General features: G+C 44.2%; 2 protein-coding genes across 2 annotated transcripts; both read left to right on the top strand.

The window, feature by feature from the left end:
- The first annotated feature begins 742 nt into the window (after positions 1-742).
- On the top strand, positions 743-4,192 carry LOC119893287 (E3 ubiquitin-protein ligase TRIM11-like). The gene is made up of 2 exons (XM_038705328.1): positions 743-862; positions 1,631-4,192. The coding sequence occupies exon 2, from the start codon at positions 1,640-1,642 to the stop codon at positions 3,299-3,301; it is 1,662 nt and encodes a 553-aa protein (XP_038561256.1). The 5' UTR covers positions 743-862; positions 1,631-1,639; the 3' UTR covers positions 3,302-4,192.
- A 3,644-nt stretch (positions 4,193-7,836) lies between these two features.
- LOC119893288 (E3 ubiquitin-protein ligase TRIM21-like) lies at positions 7,837-10,518 on the top strand. The gene is made up of 2 exons (XM_038705330.1): positions 7,837-7,948; positions 8,718-10,518. The coding sequence occupies exon 2, from the start codon at positions 8,727-8,729 to the stop codon at positions 10,377-10,379; it is 1,653 nt and encodes a 550-aa protein (XP_038561258.1). The 5' UTR covers positions 7,837-7,948; positions 8,718-8,726; the 3' UTR covers positions 10,380-10,518.
- Positions 10,519-21,814: the final 11,296 nt, after the last annotated feature.

Here is a 21,814-nt window from a genome sequence, read left to right on the forward strand (position 1 = left end):
TTTCCATGTCTCCCAGTTAAAGCCAGTGGTTCCCAGTCCCTTGTGCCCTCCTTCCACACCTCCTTCTCCCGCCCGGGTCATCAACGACCATCCTGCCTACTCACACCTGTGGCTCATCAAGCAATCAACCCATACTACTAATACTCCGGTTCAGCTTCCACTCTTCGCCAGTTCGTCAGTTTACCTCCCATGGTACAATTGCTCCGGCTTACTCTTAGAATTACAATTTTGTTGAGTGTTTTTGAAACCTGTGCTTTTTGTCTACCTCAGTTACCACCTGAGTGTTGAGACGCTGCCCGCCTGCCTACCTGTCTGCCTGCCTACCAGTCAGTCTGCCCAGAACTGAGCTGAAGGACGCCATAGTCAAGCCCAACTTAGTCTGGAAACCTCCGCTCCCTCCCCAACCATCTGTTTTACGTTGTGCTCTTTTAGGAATAAACCTGCTTGTGTTTCTGACATCTGTATTGTGTCCGCTTTTGAATCCTCTAGTGAAAACCGAAAAACAGTATGCTGAGGAACAATGTTTCAATATTTTTGATAATAGTTCCAATATTATACCTGAGTTTTGGTGCTGATACCAAGATTAATCTGATTCAAAGAAATATAAACCAGTTTTATTTCAACAAAAGAAGACAAAGTTCCCAAAGGGTAAAATCTAACAAAAGAGACAGAGAATAAAGGGAGGAGCAACAGTGAAAGAGGAGAGCTGCAACGTCACGCTTCCTTAAATGAATGTGAAAGTTTGTCTGAGCAACAGCAGAGCTGCAGTCGAGACAAGTCTCTCTGTTTCTCTCTAAAGAAACATTCAACTGAATCCATCAGGTTTTTCTCAACAAAACAGCAGAATCTCTGCCAAACCCTGGTGAGTACACGGCCCTACAAAGCCAAAAATGCTCTGACTCAGTATTTGGTCAAAGTTTAGTTCAAACCAGAATCTGACTGTTTTACATTTGTTTTAACAGATAAAAGATATGATGTCAGAGATTTATGTTAATGTTGAAACACAGTAAACATTATCAGCTGTACTTGTTTGACAAAGACTCTGCTGTGTTGTTAAGTCAGCTTAACTTTTCTTTTAGTGAGAAACAGACTTGTCTCGACTGCAGGTCTGCTGACACTCAGACTAACTTTCACTTTCATTTTTTGGAATGTAACATTTAAACTGTCGTGCTTTTCCAGTGCTGCTCTACCTCTTTCTGCTCTGCAGGTGAGGTTTTGCTGCCCTTCAGGTTTGGATCTGATTAGTTATTCTTTTGGCACAAGGTGAATTTAGTTTGGAAGAAAGCACTGAAGAATTGTAAGGGCACCTTGTTGTGACAGGAGACTTTTATTTTTATTTTTCTTATATTGGAGTCTACAGCATGCTCTAACAGTCAAACAACAGAATAAAAGAGGTCAATGCAACACATGTAAGAACATCCTGTATCTATGGCTCAGTGGGCTACAAAACTCCCGTTACAGTAAAATTCACTTTTCAACCTTTTCACACCACATGTAACCTACAGAATGAGTTTCTATAAAGGACACAATAACTCTTTGGTCAAAGTTTAAGATAGTTCAAGTATCTTCAACAAAGTCCAGTTGGCCTTGATTTTAACTGTTCATTTTTTTTCACACTTCTTGTCCTCAGAGTGTGGATATGTCTGCTGCCAGCTGTCTGCTGACTGAAGATCAGTTTCTGTGCTCCATCTGTCTGGATGTGTTCACTGATCCAGTCAGCACACCATGTGGACACAACTTCTGTAAAACCTGCATCACTCAACACTGGAATATTAATGTCCCGTGTCAGTGTCCCAACTGTAAAAAGGTTTTCAACACAAAACCTGAGCTGCAGGTCAACACTTTCATCTCTGAGATGGCTGCTCAGTTCAGACAGTCAGCTCAACAGAAAGCCAGCAGCAGTAGCTCAGAGCAACAAGCTGCCAAACCAGGAGAAGTTCCCTGTGACGTCTGCACTGGAACCAAACTGAAGGCCCTGAAGTCCTGCCTGGTGTGTCTGGCCTCCTACTGTGAGACTCACCTGGAGCCTCATCTGACAATGGCAGGCCTGAAAAGACATCAGCTGATCGACCCTGTGGAGAACCTGGAAGGCAGGATGTGTACGAAGCACGATAAACTGCTGGAGCTGTTCTGTAAGACCGACCAGATGTGTGTCTGCATGCTCTGCACTGTTTCAGACCACAAGACACATGATGTTGTTCCTCTGAAAGAAGGATATGAAGGAAAGAAGGCCGAGCTGGGGAAGACAGAGGCTGAAACTCAGCAGATGATCCAGAAGAGACGTCTGAAGATTCAGGAGATCAAACGCTCAGTGGAGCTCAGTAAGGAAGATGCAGACAGAGAGATAGCAGGTGGTGTTCAGGTCTTCAGCGCTCTGAAGGAGTCTGTTGAGAGAAGCCAGGCCGAGCTCATCGACACGATCAAAGAGAAGCAGAGAGAGACAGAGAAACAGGCTGAAGGCTTCATCAAAGAGCTGGAACAGGAAATCTCTGAGCTGAAGAAGAGAAGCTCTGAGGTGGAGCAGCTCTCACGCTGTGAAGACCACCTCCACCTCCTCCAAAGACTCCTGTCCCTGAACGCTGCTCCACCCACCAAGGACTGGACAGAAGTCAGCGTCCGTCCACCTTCATATGAGGGGACTGTGAGGAGAGCTGTGAATCAGCTGGAGGAGACGCTCAGTAAACAGATGAAGAAGCTGCTTGAGGCCGAGCTGAAGAGGGTCCAGCAGTATGCAGTGGATGTGACACTCGATCCTGATACAGCACATCCTGAACTCATCCTGTCTGATGATGAAAAACAAGTTAAACATGGTGATGTAAAGAAGAATCTCCCAGACAACCCAGAGAGATTTTTTCCTTATCCTTGTGTCTTAGGAAAGCAGAGATTCTCTTCAGGAAGATTTTACTACAAGGTTCAGGTTAAAGGGAAGACTGACTGGGATTTAGGAGTGGCCAGAGAGTCGATCAACAGGAAGGGAAAATTCACAATGAGTCCTAAGGATGGTTACTGGAGGTTATGTTTGAGGAATGAAAATGAGTACACAACTGACCCTGCAGCCAATGCTTGTACTGACACTTCAGTCCATGTCTCTCTGAAGTCTCAGCCTGAGAAGGTGGGGGTGTTTGTGGATTATGAGGAGGGTCTGGTCTCTTTTTATGACGTTGATACTGCAGCTCTTATCTACTCCATTACTGGCTGCTGCTTCACTGCGAAACTCTACCCATACTTTAGTCCCAGTCCTAACTATGATGGTAAAAACTCTGCCCCTCTGATCATCTCTCCTGTCAATCACACTGAGTAGAACAACCATTTGAATAGCAACATTTATGCAATTAATTTGTTGCGGATGTACTGTGTATATATATAAAAATGTTATTTTTTTGTAATGTTTTTCTTTGGTGTGTCATGTTGCTACTTACTACTACAACACACCAAATTAACTGCTGTGATTAATTTGATCCAGTGTCGTCTAATTTATTCTAATTGCATTACCTGCCTTTAAGATTGTGAGCTCTTACTAGTATTTATTGCTGCTCTTACTAGTATGTATTTTCAGTTGTAGATCTGTAGTTGATGCTCTGTTGATGCTTGTATGTTGTTCCTCAAATGTAAGTCGCTTTGGATAAAAGCGTCTGCCAAATGAGTAAATGTAATGTAAATGTTAAAGATGGCAAATCATCAGAATCCTCAGAAATAATAAGCATTTGCACGTTCCTTAAATGTTTGGACCAAATTCTGAACTTTTCATTGTCTGATCATTGTTTCTATAAGAAGTGCTGCATACTGGCACAAATTACTGAAGAGCAGTTTATAAATAAGACAAAAATATCTTGCTTTTCCCCGACACATTTCTGACAGATCGCAGAGGCCTGCCAGATATGTAGTATGCCAAATGTCTGGAGGAGTCGACATAAGCTCTGTGGTTCCAGAAACGGTGAACCCCTTACAGTTTACCTACCGTGGACGAGTCGGTGGCTCTGACGCTTCACTCTACACTTGGACACTTACAGAACATCTGCACATATTCTCTTTTTGGATTACAGTTCTCCAAATATTAATCAAACAGATTAGACATATTTTAGGCTACTCATGAACCTGTGATTGTAAAGTGATAGTCCGACTCAGTAGGCCTATGCCTATTAATGATTTTTTGGCAGTGGAAAATGTGTCTAGGTTCAAACCGAATGTGAAGTTTTAGACGTCTATGTTACATTAATAAAATCTTGCTCATTTCGGATTTCATGAAATGCTGTCAAAACACATTCAGACTATCAGCAGATAATGACAAACTCACTTTTATACTACATCATTTGTTTCAGCTGCACCACAGTCATCCTCACTCAGAAATATTCACATCATATCCAGTTGATTACTACGATAGGAATGTAATTACAGTGCAATCACAATATGAAAGGTTACTGTTCATTGATCAGATTAGTTTAAACAGTAGGCTAAACTGCAGCAATGTTGCGCACAGTAAGTGTTTTTGTGCAACTGTTGCCAACCTGACAGCTGCCCCGCGGGGTCGCTCTGTGATTCTCATGAGAACACCGAGACAAGCGCTCCGCGAATAAACGGAAGGCGGTCAATAGATAGTAACCACGGCAACGGCTTCTGTGCGCCACACTATTCCTTCATAGCCTAGCTTGAAGTAAAACTATAAGTAGGCTAATGTTAGTTGATAGGCTATGTTATATATATTATTCGTATTCAAATAGCTGATAAATCTAGTCATGCAATCGCCCTCCGGTTAATGTCCCGGTAATTGTTCACTGAACAAATATATTTCAGGGAAGTCACAGACGGCGAGGTCTCTCATCCATCTTCTTTTTGTGTTGCACGTTGCGTAGGCTACAAAAAGTTCAAGTCAATTCAACTTTGGCAAGGTGTGTGCGTGAGACGAGCACGACCGTTACAGTTTCACGGAAACACGCCTGCTTGTCGCTATGCTTGTCACAATGCCTCCCTTCCGACGTGCTCGCCTCTCATTGAAAATGAATTACGAGGCGCGTAAATCGCTTCCTGTGTGAAAAGGCCTTTAATGTCTAAAAAGTCACTGTGTTATAAAGGACAGTGTAGCTTGTAGATTTTATTCTGTGCTGAGGATAAATTTATGTCGTCCAAAGATAACTCTCTGTCCATACATTGATGACAGATTGATCATAAAAGCGTTCAAGATCATGTTTGGGTAAAAAAAACAAAAACGAATAGCCTATTTAACCGCAATTTCGATGTTTCTAAAAACATAATTGCGTTCCAATATGTGCTTTGATATGGACAGTCTGAATGAGGAAATGTCAGACAGCCGCTTCAGGCTCCGCAGGAGGAGAGAAACTCAGCGTTAGTTGAAGTTTTTGGGATTCGCAAACTTCTACCGCAGATTTATCAGAGACTACAGTAAGATAGCAAGCCCTTCAACTCAGTTGACCTCAACTAAGTCACTTTTCTCCTGGTCCCCTAAAGTCCAAGCGACCTTTGACAAGTTAAAATCCCTGTTCACATAAGCTCCCATCCTAGTCCATCCAGATCCCCCCAAACAATTCTTCGTTGAGGTTGATGCTTCAGACAGTGGGGTGGGGGCTGTGTTATCCCAGCGTTCTGGCCCTGATCAAAAGATGCACCCCTGCGCCTTTTTCTCACGAGAGGAATTATGATGTGGGGAATAGGCAACTCTTAGCGGTTAAGTTGGCATTAGAGAAGTGGCGGCATTGGCTTGAGGGCACAGAGCAACCCTTTATTGTTTGGAAAGATCATAAAAACCATGCTTACATTCAGACTGCAAAGAGGCTCAACTCCCACCAGGCACGTTATTTTTTGTCCGATTCAACTTCACGCTTACCTACAGGCCAGGCTCAAGGAACATGAAACCCGACACCCTCTCCAGGATGCACCACTCACCTGCGGATGCCCCCGACCCGGACACCATCCTCCCTCCTAGTGGTGTGTTGGTGGCCATTTCTTGGGAAATCAAATCTGTCATACGGGAGGCTCAAAGAACCCATCCAAACCCAGGTAACCCTAACCGTTTGTTTGTTACTGACCCTGTCCGCTCTGAGGACCCCTTCAGTGGGTCCATAGCTCACGTTTCGCCTGTCACCCTGGCTACTGGAGAACCCTGTCCCTGCTCAAAAGTGTTTCTGGTGGTCCAATATGGAGGCCAACACACAGGATCGTGTCAGCCTGCACGGTCTGCCCTCGGGGAAAATCGTCACATCGCCTGGCCGACCCTGGTCTCACATAGCCCTGGACTACGTGACCGGTCTGCCCCCGTCCCAAGGTAATGGCACTATACTCACTATTGTAGACTGTTTCCAAGTCTGTCCATTTCATTGCTCTGCCCAAGTTGCCCACAGCCTGTGAGACCGCTGACCTCCTCGTCCAGTATGTGTTCTGCCTCCATTCCTCAGGATATTGGGTCTGACAGAGGCCTGCAGTTTATTTCTAAGGTGTGGAGTGAGTTTTCCCACTCTCTCCGTTAGCCTCTCAACAGGTTTCCATCTCCAGACCAACGGACAAGCGGAGAGGGCCAACCAAGATCTGGAGGCGGCCCTCCGGTGCATCGCTGCCCAGAAACCTAATTCTTGGAGCAGCCACCTGGCTTGGGTTGAGTACGCCCACAACTCCCTCACCAGCGCCACTACTGGCTTGTCACCGTTCAAAGCCTCCCTGGGCTACCAACCGCCCGTGCTCCCTGCTCAAGAGAGTGACCTCACTGTGCCGTTGGTCCAGCACCATCTCCGCCGCTGTCGCAAGGTCTGGAGGGATACCCAGGCCGCACTCCTCAAGTCGGTGGAGAACAACCGTCGCCTGGCAGACCGACATAGAGTTCCCTACCCCTGAGTATAAGCAAGGTCAGAAAGTTTGGTTATCTACCAAAAATATTCCCCTGAGGGTGGAATCCAGAAAACTGTGACCCGGTTTATTGGCCCCTTTGCTATCGAAAAAAGTCATTAACCCTTTAGCTGTCAAACTTCAGTTGCCCCAGTCCATGAGGATTCACCCTACTTTCCATGTCTCCCAGTTAAAGCCAGTGGTTCCCAGTCCCTTGTGCCCTCCTTCCACACCTCCTTCTCCCGCCCGGTTCATCAACGACCATCCTGTTTTTGAAACCTGTGCTTAACATCCTGTTTTTTGTCTACCTCAGTTACCACCTTAGTGTCGAGACGTTGCCCGCCTGCCTACCTGTTTGCCTGCCTGTCTGCCTGCCTACCAGTCAGTCTGCCCAGAACTGAGCTGAAGGACGCCATAGTCAAGCCCCACTTATTCTGGAAACCTCCGCTCCCTCCCCAACCATCTGTTTTGTGCTCTTTTAGGAATAAACCTGCTTGTGTTTCTGACATCTGTCTTGTGTCCGCTTTTGAATCCTCTAGTGAAAACCGAAAAACAGTGTGATCTGCTGCTGTCACTGTTGTTTTAGTCATCCGCTGAGTCCAAAATCATTAACAGTTCACTTCATCATGTGTTCATCATTTCATATTGTTGTTTGAATGTCTGCTGACAGTCGGAGAACTAAGCACTGACCTTTGCGTGGTAGGAGTGGCACGACTCCGGCCGCCGCTGCACCTTCCGGGATTTCATCCTGTTGCACTTCACCGTGGCGTTATGTTCACTACCATTAAGGAAAACGGACCACTCGCTGCTGAGGAACAATGTTTCAACATTTTTGATAATAGTTCCAATATTATACCTGAGTTTTGGTGCTGATACCAAAATTAATCAGATTCAAAGAAATATAAACCAGTTTTATTTCAACAAAAGAAATCTAACAAAATAGACAGAAAACGAAGGGATGAGCAACAGTGAAAGAGGAGAGCTGCAACGTCACATTTCCTCAAATCAAAGTGAAAGTTTGTCTGAGTGGATTCAAGTCTGTTTCTCTCTAAAGAAACATTCAACTGAATCCATCAGGTTTTTCTCAACAAAACAGCAGAATCTCTGCCAAACCCTGGTGAGTACACGGCCCTACAAAGCCAAAATGCTCTGACTCAGTATTTGGTCAAAGTTTAGTTCAAACCAGAATCTGACTGTTTTACATTTGTTTTAACAGATAAAAGATATGATGTCAGAGATTTATGTTAATGTTGAAACACAGTAAACATTATCAGCTGTACTTGTTTGACAGAGACTCTGCTGTGTTGTTAAGTCAGCTTAACTTTTCTTTTGGTGAGAAAAAGACTTGTCTCGACTGCAGGTCTGCTGACACTCAGACTAACTTTCACTTTCATTTTTAGGAATATGTAACATTTAAACTATTGTGCTTTTCCAGTGCTGCTCTACCTCTTTCTGCTCTGCAGGTGAGGTTTTGCTGCCCTTCAGGTTTGGGTCTGATTAGTTATTCTTTTGGCACAAGGCGAATTTAGTTTGGAAGAAAGCACTGAAGGATTGTAAGGGCACCTTGTTGTGACAGGAGACTTTTATTTTTATTTTTCTTATATTGGAGTCTACAGCATGCTCTAACAGTCAAACAACAGAACAAAAGAGGTCAATGCAACACATGTAAGAACATCCTGTATCTATGGCTCAGTGGGCTACAAAACTCCCGTTACAGTAAAATTCACTTTTCAACCTTTTCACACCACATGTAACCTACAGAATGAGTTTCTATAAAGGACACAATTGCTTTGTGGTCAAATTTTAAGACACTTCAAGTATCTTCAACAAAGTCCAGTTGGCCTTGATTTTAACTGTTCATTTTTTTTCTCACTTCTTGTCCTCAGAGTGTGGATATGTCTGCTGCCAGCTGTCTGCTGACTGAAGATCAGTTTCTGTGCTCCATCTGTCTGGATGTGTTCACTGATCCAGTCAGCACACCATGTGGACACAACTTCTGTAAAACCTGCATCACTGAACACTGGAATATTAATGTACCGTGTCAGTGTCCCAACTGTAAAAAGGTTTTCTACTCAAAACCTGAGCTGCAGGTCAACACTTTCATCTCTGAGATGGCTGCTCAGTTCAGACAGTCAGCTCAACAGAAAGCCAGCAGCAGCAGCTCAGAGCAACAAGCTGCCAAACCAGGAGAAGTTCCCTGTGACGTCTGCACTGGAACCAAACTGAAGGCCCTGAAGTCCTGCCTGGTGTGTCTGGCCTCCTACTGTGTGACTCACCTGGAGCCTCATCTGACAATGGCAGGCCTGAAAAAACATCAGCTGATTGACCCTGTGGAGAACCTGGAAGGCAGGATGTGTACGAAGCACGATAAACTGCTGGAGCTGTTCTGTAAGACCGACCAGATGTGTGTCTGCATGCTCTGCACTGTTTTAGACCACAAGACACATGATGTTGTTCCTCTGAAAGAAGAATATGAAGGAAAGAAGGCCGAGCTGGGGAAGACAGAGGCTGAAACTCAACAGATGATCCAGAAGAGACGACTGAAGATTCAGGAGATCAAACGCTCAGTGGAGCTCAGTAAGGAAGATGCAGACAGAGAGATAGCAGGTGGTGTTCAGGTCTTCAGCGCTCTGAAGGAGTCTGTTGAGAGAAGCCAGGCCGAGCTCATCGACACGATCAAAGAGAAGCAGAGAGAGACAGAGAAACAGGCTGAAGGCTTCATCAAAGAGCTGGAACAGGAAATCTCTGAGCTGAAGAAGAGAAGCTCTGAGGTGGAGCAGCTCTCACGCTCTGAAGACCACCTCCACCTCCTCCAAAGCCTCCCGTCCCTGAACGCTGCTCCACCCACCAAGGACTGGACAGAAGTCAGCGTCCGTCCACCTTCATATGAGGGGACTGTGAGGAGAGCTGTGAATCAGCTGGAGGAGACGCTCAGTAAACAGATGAAGAAGCTGCTTGAGGCCGAGCTGAAGAGGGTCCAGCAGTATGCAGTGGATGTGACACTCGATCCTGATACAGCACAGCCTTGGCTCCTCTTGTCTAATGATGGAAAACAAGTTAAACATGGTGATGTAAAGAAGAATCTCCCAGACAACCCAGAGAGATTTTTTCCTTATCCTTGTGTCTTAGCAAAGCAGAGATTCTCTTCAGGAAGATTTTACTACGAGGTTCAGGTTAAAGGGAAGACTGACTGGGATTTAGGAGTGGCCAGAGAGTCGATCAACAGGAAGGGAAAATTCACAATGAGTCCTAAGGATGGTTACTGGAGGTTATGTTTGAGGAATGAAAATGAGTACTCTGTTCTTGCTGACCCTCCAGTCCGTCTCTTTCTGAAGTCTCAGCCTGAGAAGGTGGGGGTGTTTGTGGATTACGAGGAGGGTCTGGTCTCCTTTTATGACGTTGATACTGCAGCTCTTATCTACTCCATTGCTGGCTGCTGCTTCACTGCGAAACTCTACCCATACTTTAGTCCCAGTCCTAACTTTGGTGGTACAAACTCTGCCCCTCTGATCATCTCTCCTGTCAATCAGAGTAGAACAACCATGTGATTTTCTACATTTCAAGTTATAAATGTAGAAAATGAGTGTATGTATCTGATGTGTCATGTTGCTACTTTCTACTACAACACACAAATGTTAACTCTAATTGATTTTATGAAAAAAAAATTCTGTCGACATAGCAGCACAAAGGAATATAAAAGAAAATATGCAGTATTGTAGAAGTATTAACGTATTACTTACACTATGCAATTGATAATTATTTTCATCCTTCTCTGTCCTTTCCTGTAGAGGACCTCTGTGTTGTAATAACGGCATTTTGTTCCTTCAACACTGTAAAATCATCAGAAAACAATGTCCTCTGAAATAAGAAGCATTTGCATGTTCTTTAAATGTCTGGCTGCCAAATTCTAAACTGTTTATATTCTGATCATTGTTTCTATAAGAAGTGTTGCATACTGGCACAAATTACTAAAGAGCAGTTTGAAATTGGGTAGTAGTATTTTTTCTTTTTAGATAAACAAAAGTAAAGTGAAGTTTTTCTTGTGTCTGATTAAGTTATTTTGTTTTTATTGGTATCAAAGCTGAAAAACACTTGATGGTGACACCAAATCATGTGATTAAAAACACCATCAGCTGTTCTCAGACGTGACTCGAGCTGACGAGCTCCAATCCCCCATCACATCTGAGACAGTCTGCAGTGGAAGATAATGTGGTGTTATTTAAGGTTTGAGTTGTGTTTGAGCAGCTGATATGAACACTAAACCAGAGCTACTAGTTTGTAGACAATAATTGACACCTGAGGACGCCCTCTAGTGGAGTTCATAACAAACTGCAGCCTGTGGCCATATGAATATATATTGCTGTGGTGATAAAGTGCTACACGTACACAAACATACAGTCAACATAAATAAATGTAGAAATATATAAATATGGAATGGAAGAACAACGTTGCAGATAAATACATGTGCATTATTCTGGGTCTGTGCAGAAGTAACGCAGCAATGAGAATATTGTGTACATATAAAAATATAAACTGATAACATAAAAATATACAACAACAAAGATCAACAATCAACAACAAATATGTGCAACGTGCCAGGTCTGTGCCCGACATGAAATGAAACGGTATTTACATGGTCAGAGACATTTGTATCATTTGCAAGGGGGGAGTGTCAGTGGGGGACCTGGGCCTTGTTGATGAGGCTGCAGATGGGAAGAAACTGTTTTTGTGGCGAGAGGTTTTGGTCCTGATGGACCGCAGCCTCCTGCCAGAGGGGAGAGTCTGAAACAGTTTGTGTTGGTGGTGGGAGGAGTCAGCTGCAATCTTTCCTGCTCGCCTCAGAGTCCTGGAGGCGTACAGGTCATGAAGAGAAGGAAGATTGCAGCCAATCACCTTCTCAGCAGAGCGAATGATGCGCTGCAGCCTGCCCTTGTCCCTGGCAGTGGCAGCAGCGTACCAGATGGTGATGGAGGAGGTGAGGATGGACTCAATGATGGCGGTGTAGAAGTGCACCATCATTGTCTTTAGTAGGCTGAACTTCTTCAGCTGCCGCAGGAAGTACATCCTCTGCTGGGCCATCTTGGTGAGGGAGGTGATGTTCAGCTCCCACTTGAGGTCCTGGGAGATGATGGTGCCCAGGAAGCGGAAGGAGTCCACAGTGGTGACTGGGGAGTCACACAGGATGATGGGGGAGGGTGGGGCTGGGCTCTTCCTGAAGTCCACGACCATCTCCACGGTCTTCAGAGTGTTGAGCTCCAGACTGTTCTGGCTGCACCAGGTCACCAGATGGCTGATCTCCCACCTGTAGGCGGACTCATCTCCACCAGAGATGAGCCCAATGAGGGTGGTGTCATCCGCAAACTTCAGGAGCTTGACAGACTCGAAGTGCAGCTGTTGGTGTACAGGGAGAAGAGAAGGGGGGAAAGAATGCAGCCTGGAGGGGAACCGGTGCTGATGGTCCTGGAATCAGAGACATGTTTTCGCAGCTTCACGTGCTGCTTCCTGTCCGTCAGGAAGTCTGTGATCCACCTGCAGGTGGAGTCAGGCACGTTCAGCTGGGACAGCTTGTCCTGCCGAAGGCCCGGGATGATGGTGTTAAAAGCAGAGCCGAAATCCACAAACAGGATCTTGGCGTAGGTTCCTGGGGAGTCCTGGTGCTGGAGGATGTAGTGAAAGGCCATGTTTACTGCATCATCTACAGACCTGCTGGCTCTGTAGGCGAACTGCAGGGGGTCCAGGAGTGGGTCTGTGATGGATGTTAGGTGGGACAACACAAGGCGTTCAAAGGCATATGAGGATGGGCTCTGAATAAATAACTACACAGTCTGATGCTGCAGCAGATTACATTTAGTTCAATTCAATTCAATTTTATTTATATAGCGCCAAATCACAACAACAGTTATCTCACAGCGCTTTTCATAAAAGAGCAGGTGTAGACCATACACTGTGATGTTATTTACAAAAGCCCAACAATTCCCACCAAGAGCCAATACTAGGCGACAGAGGCAAGGAAAAACTTCCTTTTAAGAGGCAGAAACCTCGAGCAGAACCATGGCTCAGGGTGGGCGGCCATCTGCCTCGACCAATTGGGGGTGAAGGAGAGAGAGAGAGAGAGAGAGAGACAGAGAGAGGGATGGAAGAAAGGAGAGAGAGGGGAGGGAGGCAGCCTACACAATATACACACAGAGGTACAGACAGTAAAGGTGATATTCAGCCTTCCAGCCTAGAAGTAACAAATGAATGGACTAGTTTTTCTGCATCATTTTTAGACAGGATATTCCTGATTTTCGCAATATTACGTGGGTGAAAAAAGGTGGTCCTTGAAATTTGCTTAATGTGAGACTTAAACGACATGTCTTGATCAAAGATAACTCCAAGATTCCTCAATGGTGCTGGGCCCCAGAACAATAACTTCAGTTTTATCTGAGTTTAACATAAAAAAAATGACAGGTCATCCAGGTTTTAACATCCTGAAGGCACATTTGAAGTTTAGCTAACTGATTAGTATCATCTGCATAAAAATGAAAGTTTCCTGATAATATTGCCTAAAGGAAGCATATATAATGTGAACAGGATTGGTCCGAGGATAGATCCTTGAGGAACTCCATGACTAACTTTGGCATGCATGGAGGACTCATCGTTAACATGTACAAACTGAAATCGATCTGATAAATAGGACTTAAACCAGCTTAGAGCGGTTCCTTTAGTGCCAATGAAATGTTCCAGTCTCTGTAATAGGATCTGATGGTCAATAGTATCAAATGCAGTACTAAGATTTTGTAAAACCAGTATAGAGACAAGTCCTTGTCCTGTCTGATGCAATAAGGAGGTCGTAATTTTCACCAGTGCTGTCTCTGTGCTATGATGAACTCTAAATCCTGACTGAAAATCCTCAAATAAACAATTGCTCTGTAGAAAGTCACACAGCTGTTTAGCACGAGAGGGAGAACCAGAGCGGACAGTACGTAGTCTCTTGAGACGCAAGCAGGTCCACCGCTACTGGGCCGAACCTTCGCACAACCACCTCGTGGTGAAGTCTCCATTCCCCGGGCCTCAGCCCCTGTCGCAACAGCAGGTCTGCTCCCTGAATCTGGGTCCCAGGGATATACATCGCTCTGAGGGACAGCAGTCTCTGCTGGGACCACAGGAGGATGTGATGCGCCAGCTTGCATAATGGGCACGAGCGCAGACCCTCCTGGTGATTCAAATAGGCCACCACTGCCATATTGCCGGTCCTGACAAGGATGTGGCGGAGGGCGGGCAGAAAGATCCTCAGAGCTCTGAACACCGCCAACATTTCCAGGCAATTTATGTGCCAAGAGAAATTATGCTCCTCCCAGGAGCCTCTCGCAAAGCAGCCGTCCATGACCACGCCCCATCCCGTGAGTGAGGCGTCTGTCGAATAATTGTTTGGCGACATGACGCTCCCAACCCGGGACCGTGGGACAGGAACCAAGATTTCCTTCATACTGACAGGGAATGAAGGCACCTGCTCGTAACCTTTATCAGACGAGCGGATTTCCCCTAGGGGAGAATCCCTTGGATTTCAACCCCCACTGCAGGGCTCTCATTGTGCAGCAGGCCAGAAGGTACGCTGGATGCTGATGCCAGGAGACCCTCTGAAAGTGTTTTACAGTGATGATGCGGCCTAACTGCACTCACTGTGGACAAAATGGACCCGACTCGTGCAGGCGACAGGTGGGCACGCATAGCCGTCGAGTCCCACACCACCCCTTGGAACGTAGTTCGTTGGGCAGGCGTCAGCACGCTCTTCTTCGCGTTGAGCCGCAGCCCCAAATGCTGAAGGTGTGCGGGGACATCTCGATGCCGAACCGCTAACTCCCGAGACTGAGCCAAGTCGATGTAGTTCAGTATGCCCCTCGGGGCTGGTGTTTGGTGTTATGCGTAGGTCCCCGGTGGCACCCCGAAGCGGAGGACCGCTCCGGAACACCAAGATGGCGGGAAAAACAGCGCCTGTTGCCTGAGCCGCCACAATGGAGGGGACCTTGGTCAGCCTCTCGGGGGGCTGTGGGGCAGAGCGCCGCCTCGCGTCCCAGGTTTGTTGAGAGTGACTAAGGGAAGCGAAGCTTCACTTGTGGCTCCTGCGGTAGGAGCTAGATGAGGGCTGAGCTCGTCTCTCTTCAGCCATCGCTGAAGCTCAGTCAGGTCCTCCTCAGAGGGACCTCCCCCTAGGTCACAGTCTTGGGAAGATCAGCCTGGTACGCCTGCAAGATGGCCAAGGTGTGCAGGCTTGCACCAGCTCGACCCGCTGCCATGTAGGCCTCGCCAACCAATGCGGATGTCGTCTGACACGGCTTGGTGGGGAAGCGCCAGCGTCTGAAGGAATGAAGCGAGGGTGGGAGAAAGATAGCTCGCAAGATAGAGCGCTTCCTCCACCCGAGGCATCGTTCCATAGCCGTGCTGCTTAGTTTCTGTCATGCTGCTGTAGTCCAGCAGAGGGGACGCAGTCAGCAGTGCAGAGCAGCTTTTTTTCTCTTCAGTCTGTTCCATGATTTACACAACTCATTGTGTAAATCAGGAAAGAATGGCAAGGATCGACGCGGGGGTGGCGCTCGGGCTGCAGAAAAGCTCATTGAGGTTACTGCCGGCCTGCGGCTCCTGCCCCGCCTCTCATAGCTGGGCGCGGACTGATGGCGTCGACCCAGCCTCTCCACACAGGAAAAGAGAGCCGCACGGGACCTCAGCACCCTCAGGGGCAGGGCCTCGCAATGGCTGCAAGCAACCCCCTCGGGCATGCGGCATCCCCAGACAGGAAACACACAGGGCATGAGTGTCCCCAGCCGTGATGTAGCGCGGGCATGGGAAAACACACTGCCTGAACTGCTCACCAGCTATCTCCTCTGCCAGACTTCCTTCCAGGTAAAAAAACTTCCTCTCGTGGTTGCTTTTAGTAGTAGTCTCGAACATGCCAGAGTGCCTGCTGAATAGAAAAAAGCTAATGTGTCCGGTGTGCCGGCGTGCTTATATACGCCTCCAGTTACGCCGTCATACACTACCGTTCTAGCAACGCCAATAGGATTGGAGTAGTTTCATTCATGATTTCAGCCCTGCAACGCCAAGAGGCGTTCCCATAGTGTCGTCACCGACGCAGTTCGAGTTCCCTTGAAGGGGAACAGATACATACTGACATGGTTACAGTTAGAACGACACACTGGCAGAGGCAGGAAGTAACTAAATACTTTTACTGACGTACAAAAATCAGGTTGCTATACCTCTGATTTTTCCACCACTACATCTAAGAGGAAATATTTAACTTTTTACTGCATCACATCTGTCTAACAGCTGGATTTGCTGGTTACTTTGCAGATTCACATTTTACATTCAACAGGAAATAAACTGGTATCACTGTTTGTTAATCTTTTTACTTACTTTGTTTCGGGTAACTGTAGGCCTTTATTTTTTAGAAAAGTTAATTCTAAACCCGTAAAGGGACTTTATGTTATTCATCATATCATCTGATGATGTCGTCCCCAAAAAAATTGCAGTTGCAAACTTTCTAATAAACAGTTGTATCATGATGATGATGATGATGATGCACTCACATAAAAACTGCTCATTAACCATCTACTCCTCTCCTGCTGCTGCAGCGACTGACTGAGAAAGCAGACACTTCTGATTTTGTCCACTAGGTGTCACTGCCGGCCTTTCCAACACATACAGTTGATCAATAACTAATATCTAACCAACTCACCAAATAAATAAATAAATCGATCAATATCCATCTTGTTGTGTGAAGTGTGAACGAAATAATGACACTGATGTCAGAGAGAAGCTATTAGTGATGTGAGCAAAAGTCATTAGTTGGCTAGTTTTCATGATGTTGATAATTGGAAGTCTGTTTAACATCTGTGGTGTGTATTCAGAGGTCTGCATAGAGCTGAACTCTCATTCACGTTTGATATTTATGACTGCAGAAATATGATTCCTCCACAAAGCAATAACAAAGAAAAAGAAAAATAAGAGGATTCAGGGAGACAAATGTCCTGCTGTTTTTCAACAGCTTAGTGCTTTCTTGGCACTAAATAACTGTTTTGATGTCTTCCAGTCAGGTTTTTGACCACACCACAGCACTGAGACGGCTCTTGTTAAGGTCTTCAATGACATCCATTTAAACACTGACAGTGTCAGAATTTCAGTCTTAGTATTATTGGACCTCAGTGCTGCATTCGACATGGTCGACCACAACATATTACTAGACAGACTTGAAAACTGGGTTGGACTTTCTGGCACAGTACTAAACTGGTTTGAATCCTACCTAAAGGACAGGGACTACTTTGTGTCTATAGGTAATTACACATCTGAGCTGACAAAATTGACATGTGGAGTTCCCCAAGGCTCCATTCTGGGACCTCTTTTGTTTAACATTTACATGCTTCCACTGGCTCAGATTATGAAAAACAACAAAATATGTTACCATAATTATGCTGATGACTCACAGATTTACATAACCATTTCACCAGGGGACTATGAGTGAGTAACTGTATTGAACAGGTCAACGATTGGATGTGCCAGAATTTTCTTCAGTTAAACAAAGATGAAACTGAAGTTATTGTTTTTGGAGCCAGGAAGGAACGATTGAAAGTCAGTGCTCGACTTCAATCTGTAATGTTAAGAACCATAAATCAAGCCATAAATCTTGGTGTGGTCATGGACTCAGACTTGAATTTCAGGAGCCATATTAACACAATTACGAAGTCAGCCTACTATCACCTGAAGAATATATCAAGGATTAAAGGATTTATGTCTCAGCAGGACCTGGAAAAGCTTATCCATGCATTTATCTTCAGTTGACTTGACTACTGTAACGGTGTCCTTACATGGCTCCCTAAGAAATCCATCAGACAGCTGCAGCTGATTCAGAACGCTGCTGCTCGAGTCCTCACTAAGACCAAAAAGTGGATCACATCACTCCAGTTCTGAGGTCTTTACATTGGCTTCCTGTATGTCATAGAATTGCTTTCAAAATCCTGCTGTTAGTTTACAAAGCACTAAATGGTTTAGGGCCAAAATACATTTCCGATCTTCTGCTTCGTTATGAACCATCCAGACCTCTCAGCTCGTCTAAACAAGGAACAAACTCCCAGATAACTACAGGTCTGCTGAAACAGTCAGTTCTTTTAAATTAAGACTGAAGACTTTTCTTTTTACCATTGCTTTTAATTAAATATTTAAGATTTTTCTTTTTACCACTGCCTTTCACTAGTAGATTGATAACTTACACTGCACTGTAACTTTTACTGTCCTGTTTTCTTTGTCTTTGTTTTTAGCTTTTTACCATTGCTTTTAATTAAATATTTACACAGTGGGAAATGAGTAGGTAATTGAGTTCGGGGATTATGGGAGTAAGATTGAAGAAGGAAGTGGTCTTAAATCTTGCGCCCGAGTGATTTGTAGGAACCTCTTTCCACCTGTAAACGCGCAGGTGGGTCTAGACTATAACTGGATCAAAGTGGCCTGCGGACAGACATGTCCTGGTTTCTCTGTAGTGTCCGAGGGTTTTTGGAGTTTCAGTGGACCCAAAAATTGCTATGGACCCGAGTACAGACTAGCTAGAGAGAGTAGATTAAGTGTACTTCTCTGTTTATTCTCTTTTCAAAATAATTGTAACCCAATTATTTGCTCAACCCCTCAGCCTGTTTTATTTTCCATTTAATTGTTTTAACCCTGATTGTAACACTGTAACTTTTATTATATTTTATCTTTTCTTCTTCTTTTCTTTTTAAACTTTTTTATATTTCCCTGTTGCTTTTAGGTTTTATGTAAAGCACTTTGAATTACCTTACCAAATAAACTTGCCTTGCCTTGCCAGTCAAAGATGCATCCACAGTCATTCAACCAGCTCTGTGAGGCTGCACTTGTTCAAGGCTAACATCAGCATGCTACCATGCATCGGTTCAACAACCTGGCTGTGATGAGTTAACGGTACACTGGTGTTAAACAAACAAACAAAAATACTGAAATAAATCCTTCAGCTGCATGGCTGCAGTGTCTCATGTCCCTGTAACATCCTGGATCCAAACCAGCCTGTTTACTTTTAGTTTCCCGTCACTCTCCACTGATAAACTGATGAAAAACAGCAGTTCACACATGAGAAGAACCATCCATCTCCATAAAACGGCTGCAGGAGAAAAAGGAAAACAAGGAGTTAATAGAAGAACTGCTAAAAAAGTATTGACAGACAATAAATATTTTCCACAGTTTGCGAAAATGAGCTTCTCTGGGACCTACTGACACATTTTTACCTCTCCCTCTCAGGCTGAGCCACCCGCTCTGTAGGCTACTTACAAATCCTCATATGGATCCTCTTTTTGTCGATGTTATCTGTTTATGAGGCTATAACAGGGTGCGGTTCGTAAAAAAAAAAAAAAAAAACAACTGATAGGGGGATATTTTGAAATGTTTGGGGTTTTTTGGCATGAAAATAACGCCCACCTCCCTCCGCACGGTTCGGCATGCAGGTGAAATGTGGATTGATTGCAAAGTTTAACCATCACAGTATGAGAATGGTTTTACTTTCTATTATTTGCAATGTGTAACCAACAGGGGTGGACTGGGACAAAAATTCAGCCCTGGCCCACACCAGCCCACCTTACCACGTATCCCCACAAACACATTTTCACTATTTTAGGCTTTTTGTTTACAGATGATGAAATCATATAAGCAGTTGGCCGACTGTATGTAACAGCAAGGGCGTCACTTTGTGTTGAAAAGAGCTGGTGACATAAGGTCTAAAAATAGGGGTGTGATGAAATACTTTGGTCACGAGAACAAGATATTTTAACACTATTTTGTATTCGATGATAAAATGTATGAGTGGGGGATCTGGGGGTCCTCCCCCAGAAGATTTTGAGCATTAAACAGTTCATTTCCTGCATTCTGGAGACATTTTCTGCACCAATTTGTAAATGTCTTTATTTATATGAATGGCAGCACAAAATTCAGCAGGTGACAATTCAAAATATAACAATAAAATGGAATATAATGCAGTAAAATCAGTGGCTTTTTTTGTTGCTTAATTATTAATTATTTTTGTTGCTTAATTATTAAATCATCAGAAAACAATGTCCTCAGAAATAAGAAGCATTTACACGTTCCTTAAATTCTAAACTTTTTATTGTCTGACCTAGATACACTTCTAGGTTAAGACATTGGTTCAATAGTCTGTACATCCTAGGCTAATATGGAATTTTTATGTATGTATTTTTTTATGTATACTTGTATTGTGTACTGTATGATGTGTTATATGGACCTGTGTCTGCAATAAAGTTATTACATTGTTTCTATAAGAAGTGTTGCATACTGGCACAAATTACTGAAGAGCAGTTTATAAATGAGACAAAAGTCTTTTGTTTTTCTCTCTTTTTCTTTTTAAATAAACAAAAGCAAAATAAAGTTTTTATTGTGTCTAATTAAGTTATTTTGTTTTTGATTGGTATCAAAGTTGAAAAACAGCTGATGGTGTTTCTAATGACACCAAATCATGTGATTAAAAACAACATCAGCTGTTCTCAGACGTGACTCGAGCTGACGAGCTCCAATCCCCCATCACATCTGAGACAGTCTGCAGTGGAAGATAATGTGGTGTTATTTAAGGTCTCCTGCTCCTGGAACTTTTGTGTGTGCCGTTTAATTATTCTAAAATTCAAGTGGATTTGTATCAATTTTTTCCATCTTGTTACACAAAGAAATTCAAATAAGAAAAGTTCCAGAGAAGAAGGAGAGGATAGGATGATTCATTAAATGTTGTGGAAGGCTGTTTTATCTTTGAAGTGGAAAAAGACAAGCAATCTTCTGCACTCGATGTTTGAATGCTGCTCTTCGCTCTGATTGGTTGGATGAAGGTCTGCAGGTCTGATAAAGCCAGTTATTCTAAAAACTATTAACAAGCTAAAACTGAGAGCTGACATTTTAGTATGAAAGGTTGTTTCATGCAGCCGAGAAGCAGATCGAGCCAGGAGAGAGGAGAGATGACCACATTTGACACTTTAATACAAACACACCTGTCGTCATGAAGAAACTGCAGTCTGTGTTTTATTAAAGCGTCTCTTTTATCAACAGACGCTGGTGATTCTTCTTTCTGTGAATGAAGTAGTTCAAACTAGCTCCACCTCGACCAATGACAACATTAAAGTACCGCTTACATATTAATATATCAATAATAATGATCAATACTATAATAGTAAAACACTGACAGTAGCCACTCTGCATTAGTACTTTTACTTTTGATACTTTAAATACATTCTGTGTACTTTTACTTGGACGCAGGACTTTTACCTGTAATGGAGTATTTTTATACTGTGGTACTGCTACTTTTAATTCAGTATATGAGTTGAATCCTTCTTCCATCGCTGGTTACTGCCTGTAAATATTTAGTGAACACATTTCTACAAAGGAGCAGCTGGTTGGAGGAATGTGTTCATTTAGTGACGCATAAACCTGCAGGAGGATGAGTGTGATCAGCTGCTGCAACTGGCTGCTGTCACTGTTGTTTTAACTTTTCACTCTGAAGCCGTTTAACAGTCGTTCGCTGCTTCAGAGTCCAAAATCATCAACAGTTCACTTCATCATGTGTTCATCAGTTCATATTGTTGTCTGAATGTCTGCTGACAGTCGGAGAACTCAGCACTGACCTTTGGCTGGTAGGAGTGGCACGACTCCCGCCGCCGCTGCACCTTCCGGGATTTCATCCTATTGCACTTCACTGTGGCGTTATGTTCACTGCCATTAAGGAGGCCGCTCGCTGCTGAAGACCATTGTTTCAAGATTTTTATAGTAGTTCCAATATTATACCTGAGTTTTGGTGCTGATACCAAAATTACTTTTTATAAACCTGAATTCAAGGAATATAAGCAGTATGATTTGATAAAAAGTTATACCTTACTTTTACACTGAGAAGAGGAGCAACAGTGAAAGAGGAGAGCTGCAACGTCACATTTCCTCAAATCAAAGTTTGTCTGAGCAA

This window comes from Micropterus salmoides, unplaced genomic scaffold (assembly GCF_014851395.1).
Source record: "Micropterus salmoides isolate LMB-PRFRI ecotype aquatic unplaced genomic scaffold, ASM1485139v1 Ms_hic_scaffold_8, whole genome shotgun sequence".
Classification (NCBI taxonomy): domain Eukaryota; kingdom Metazoa; phylum Chordata; class Actinopteri; order Centrarchiformes; family Centrarchidae; genus Micropterus; species Micropterus salmoides.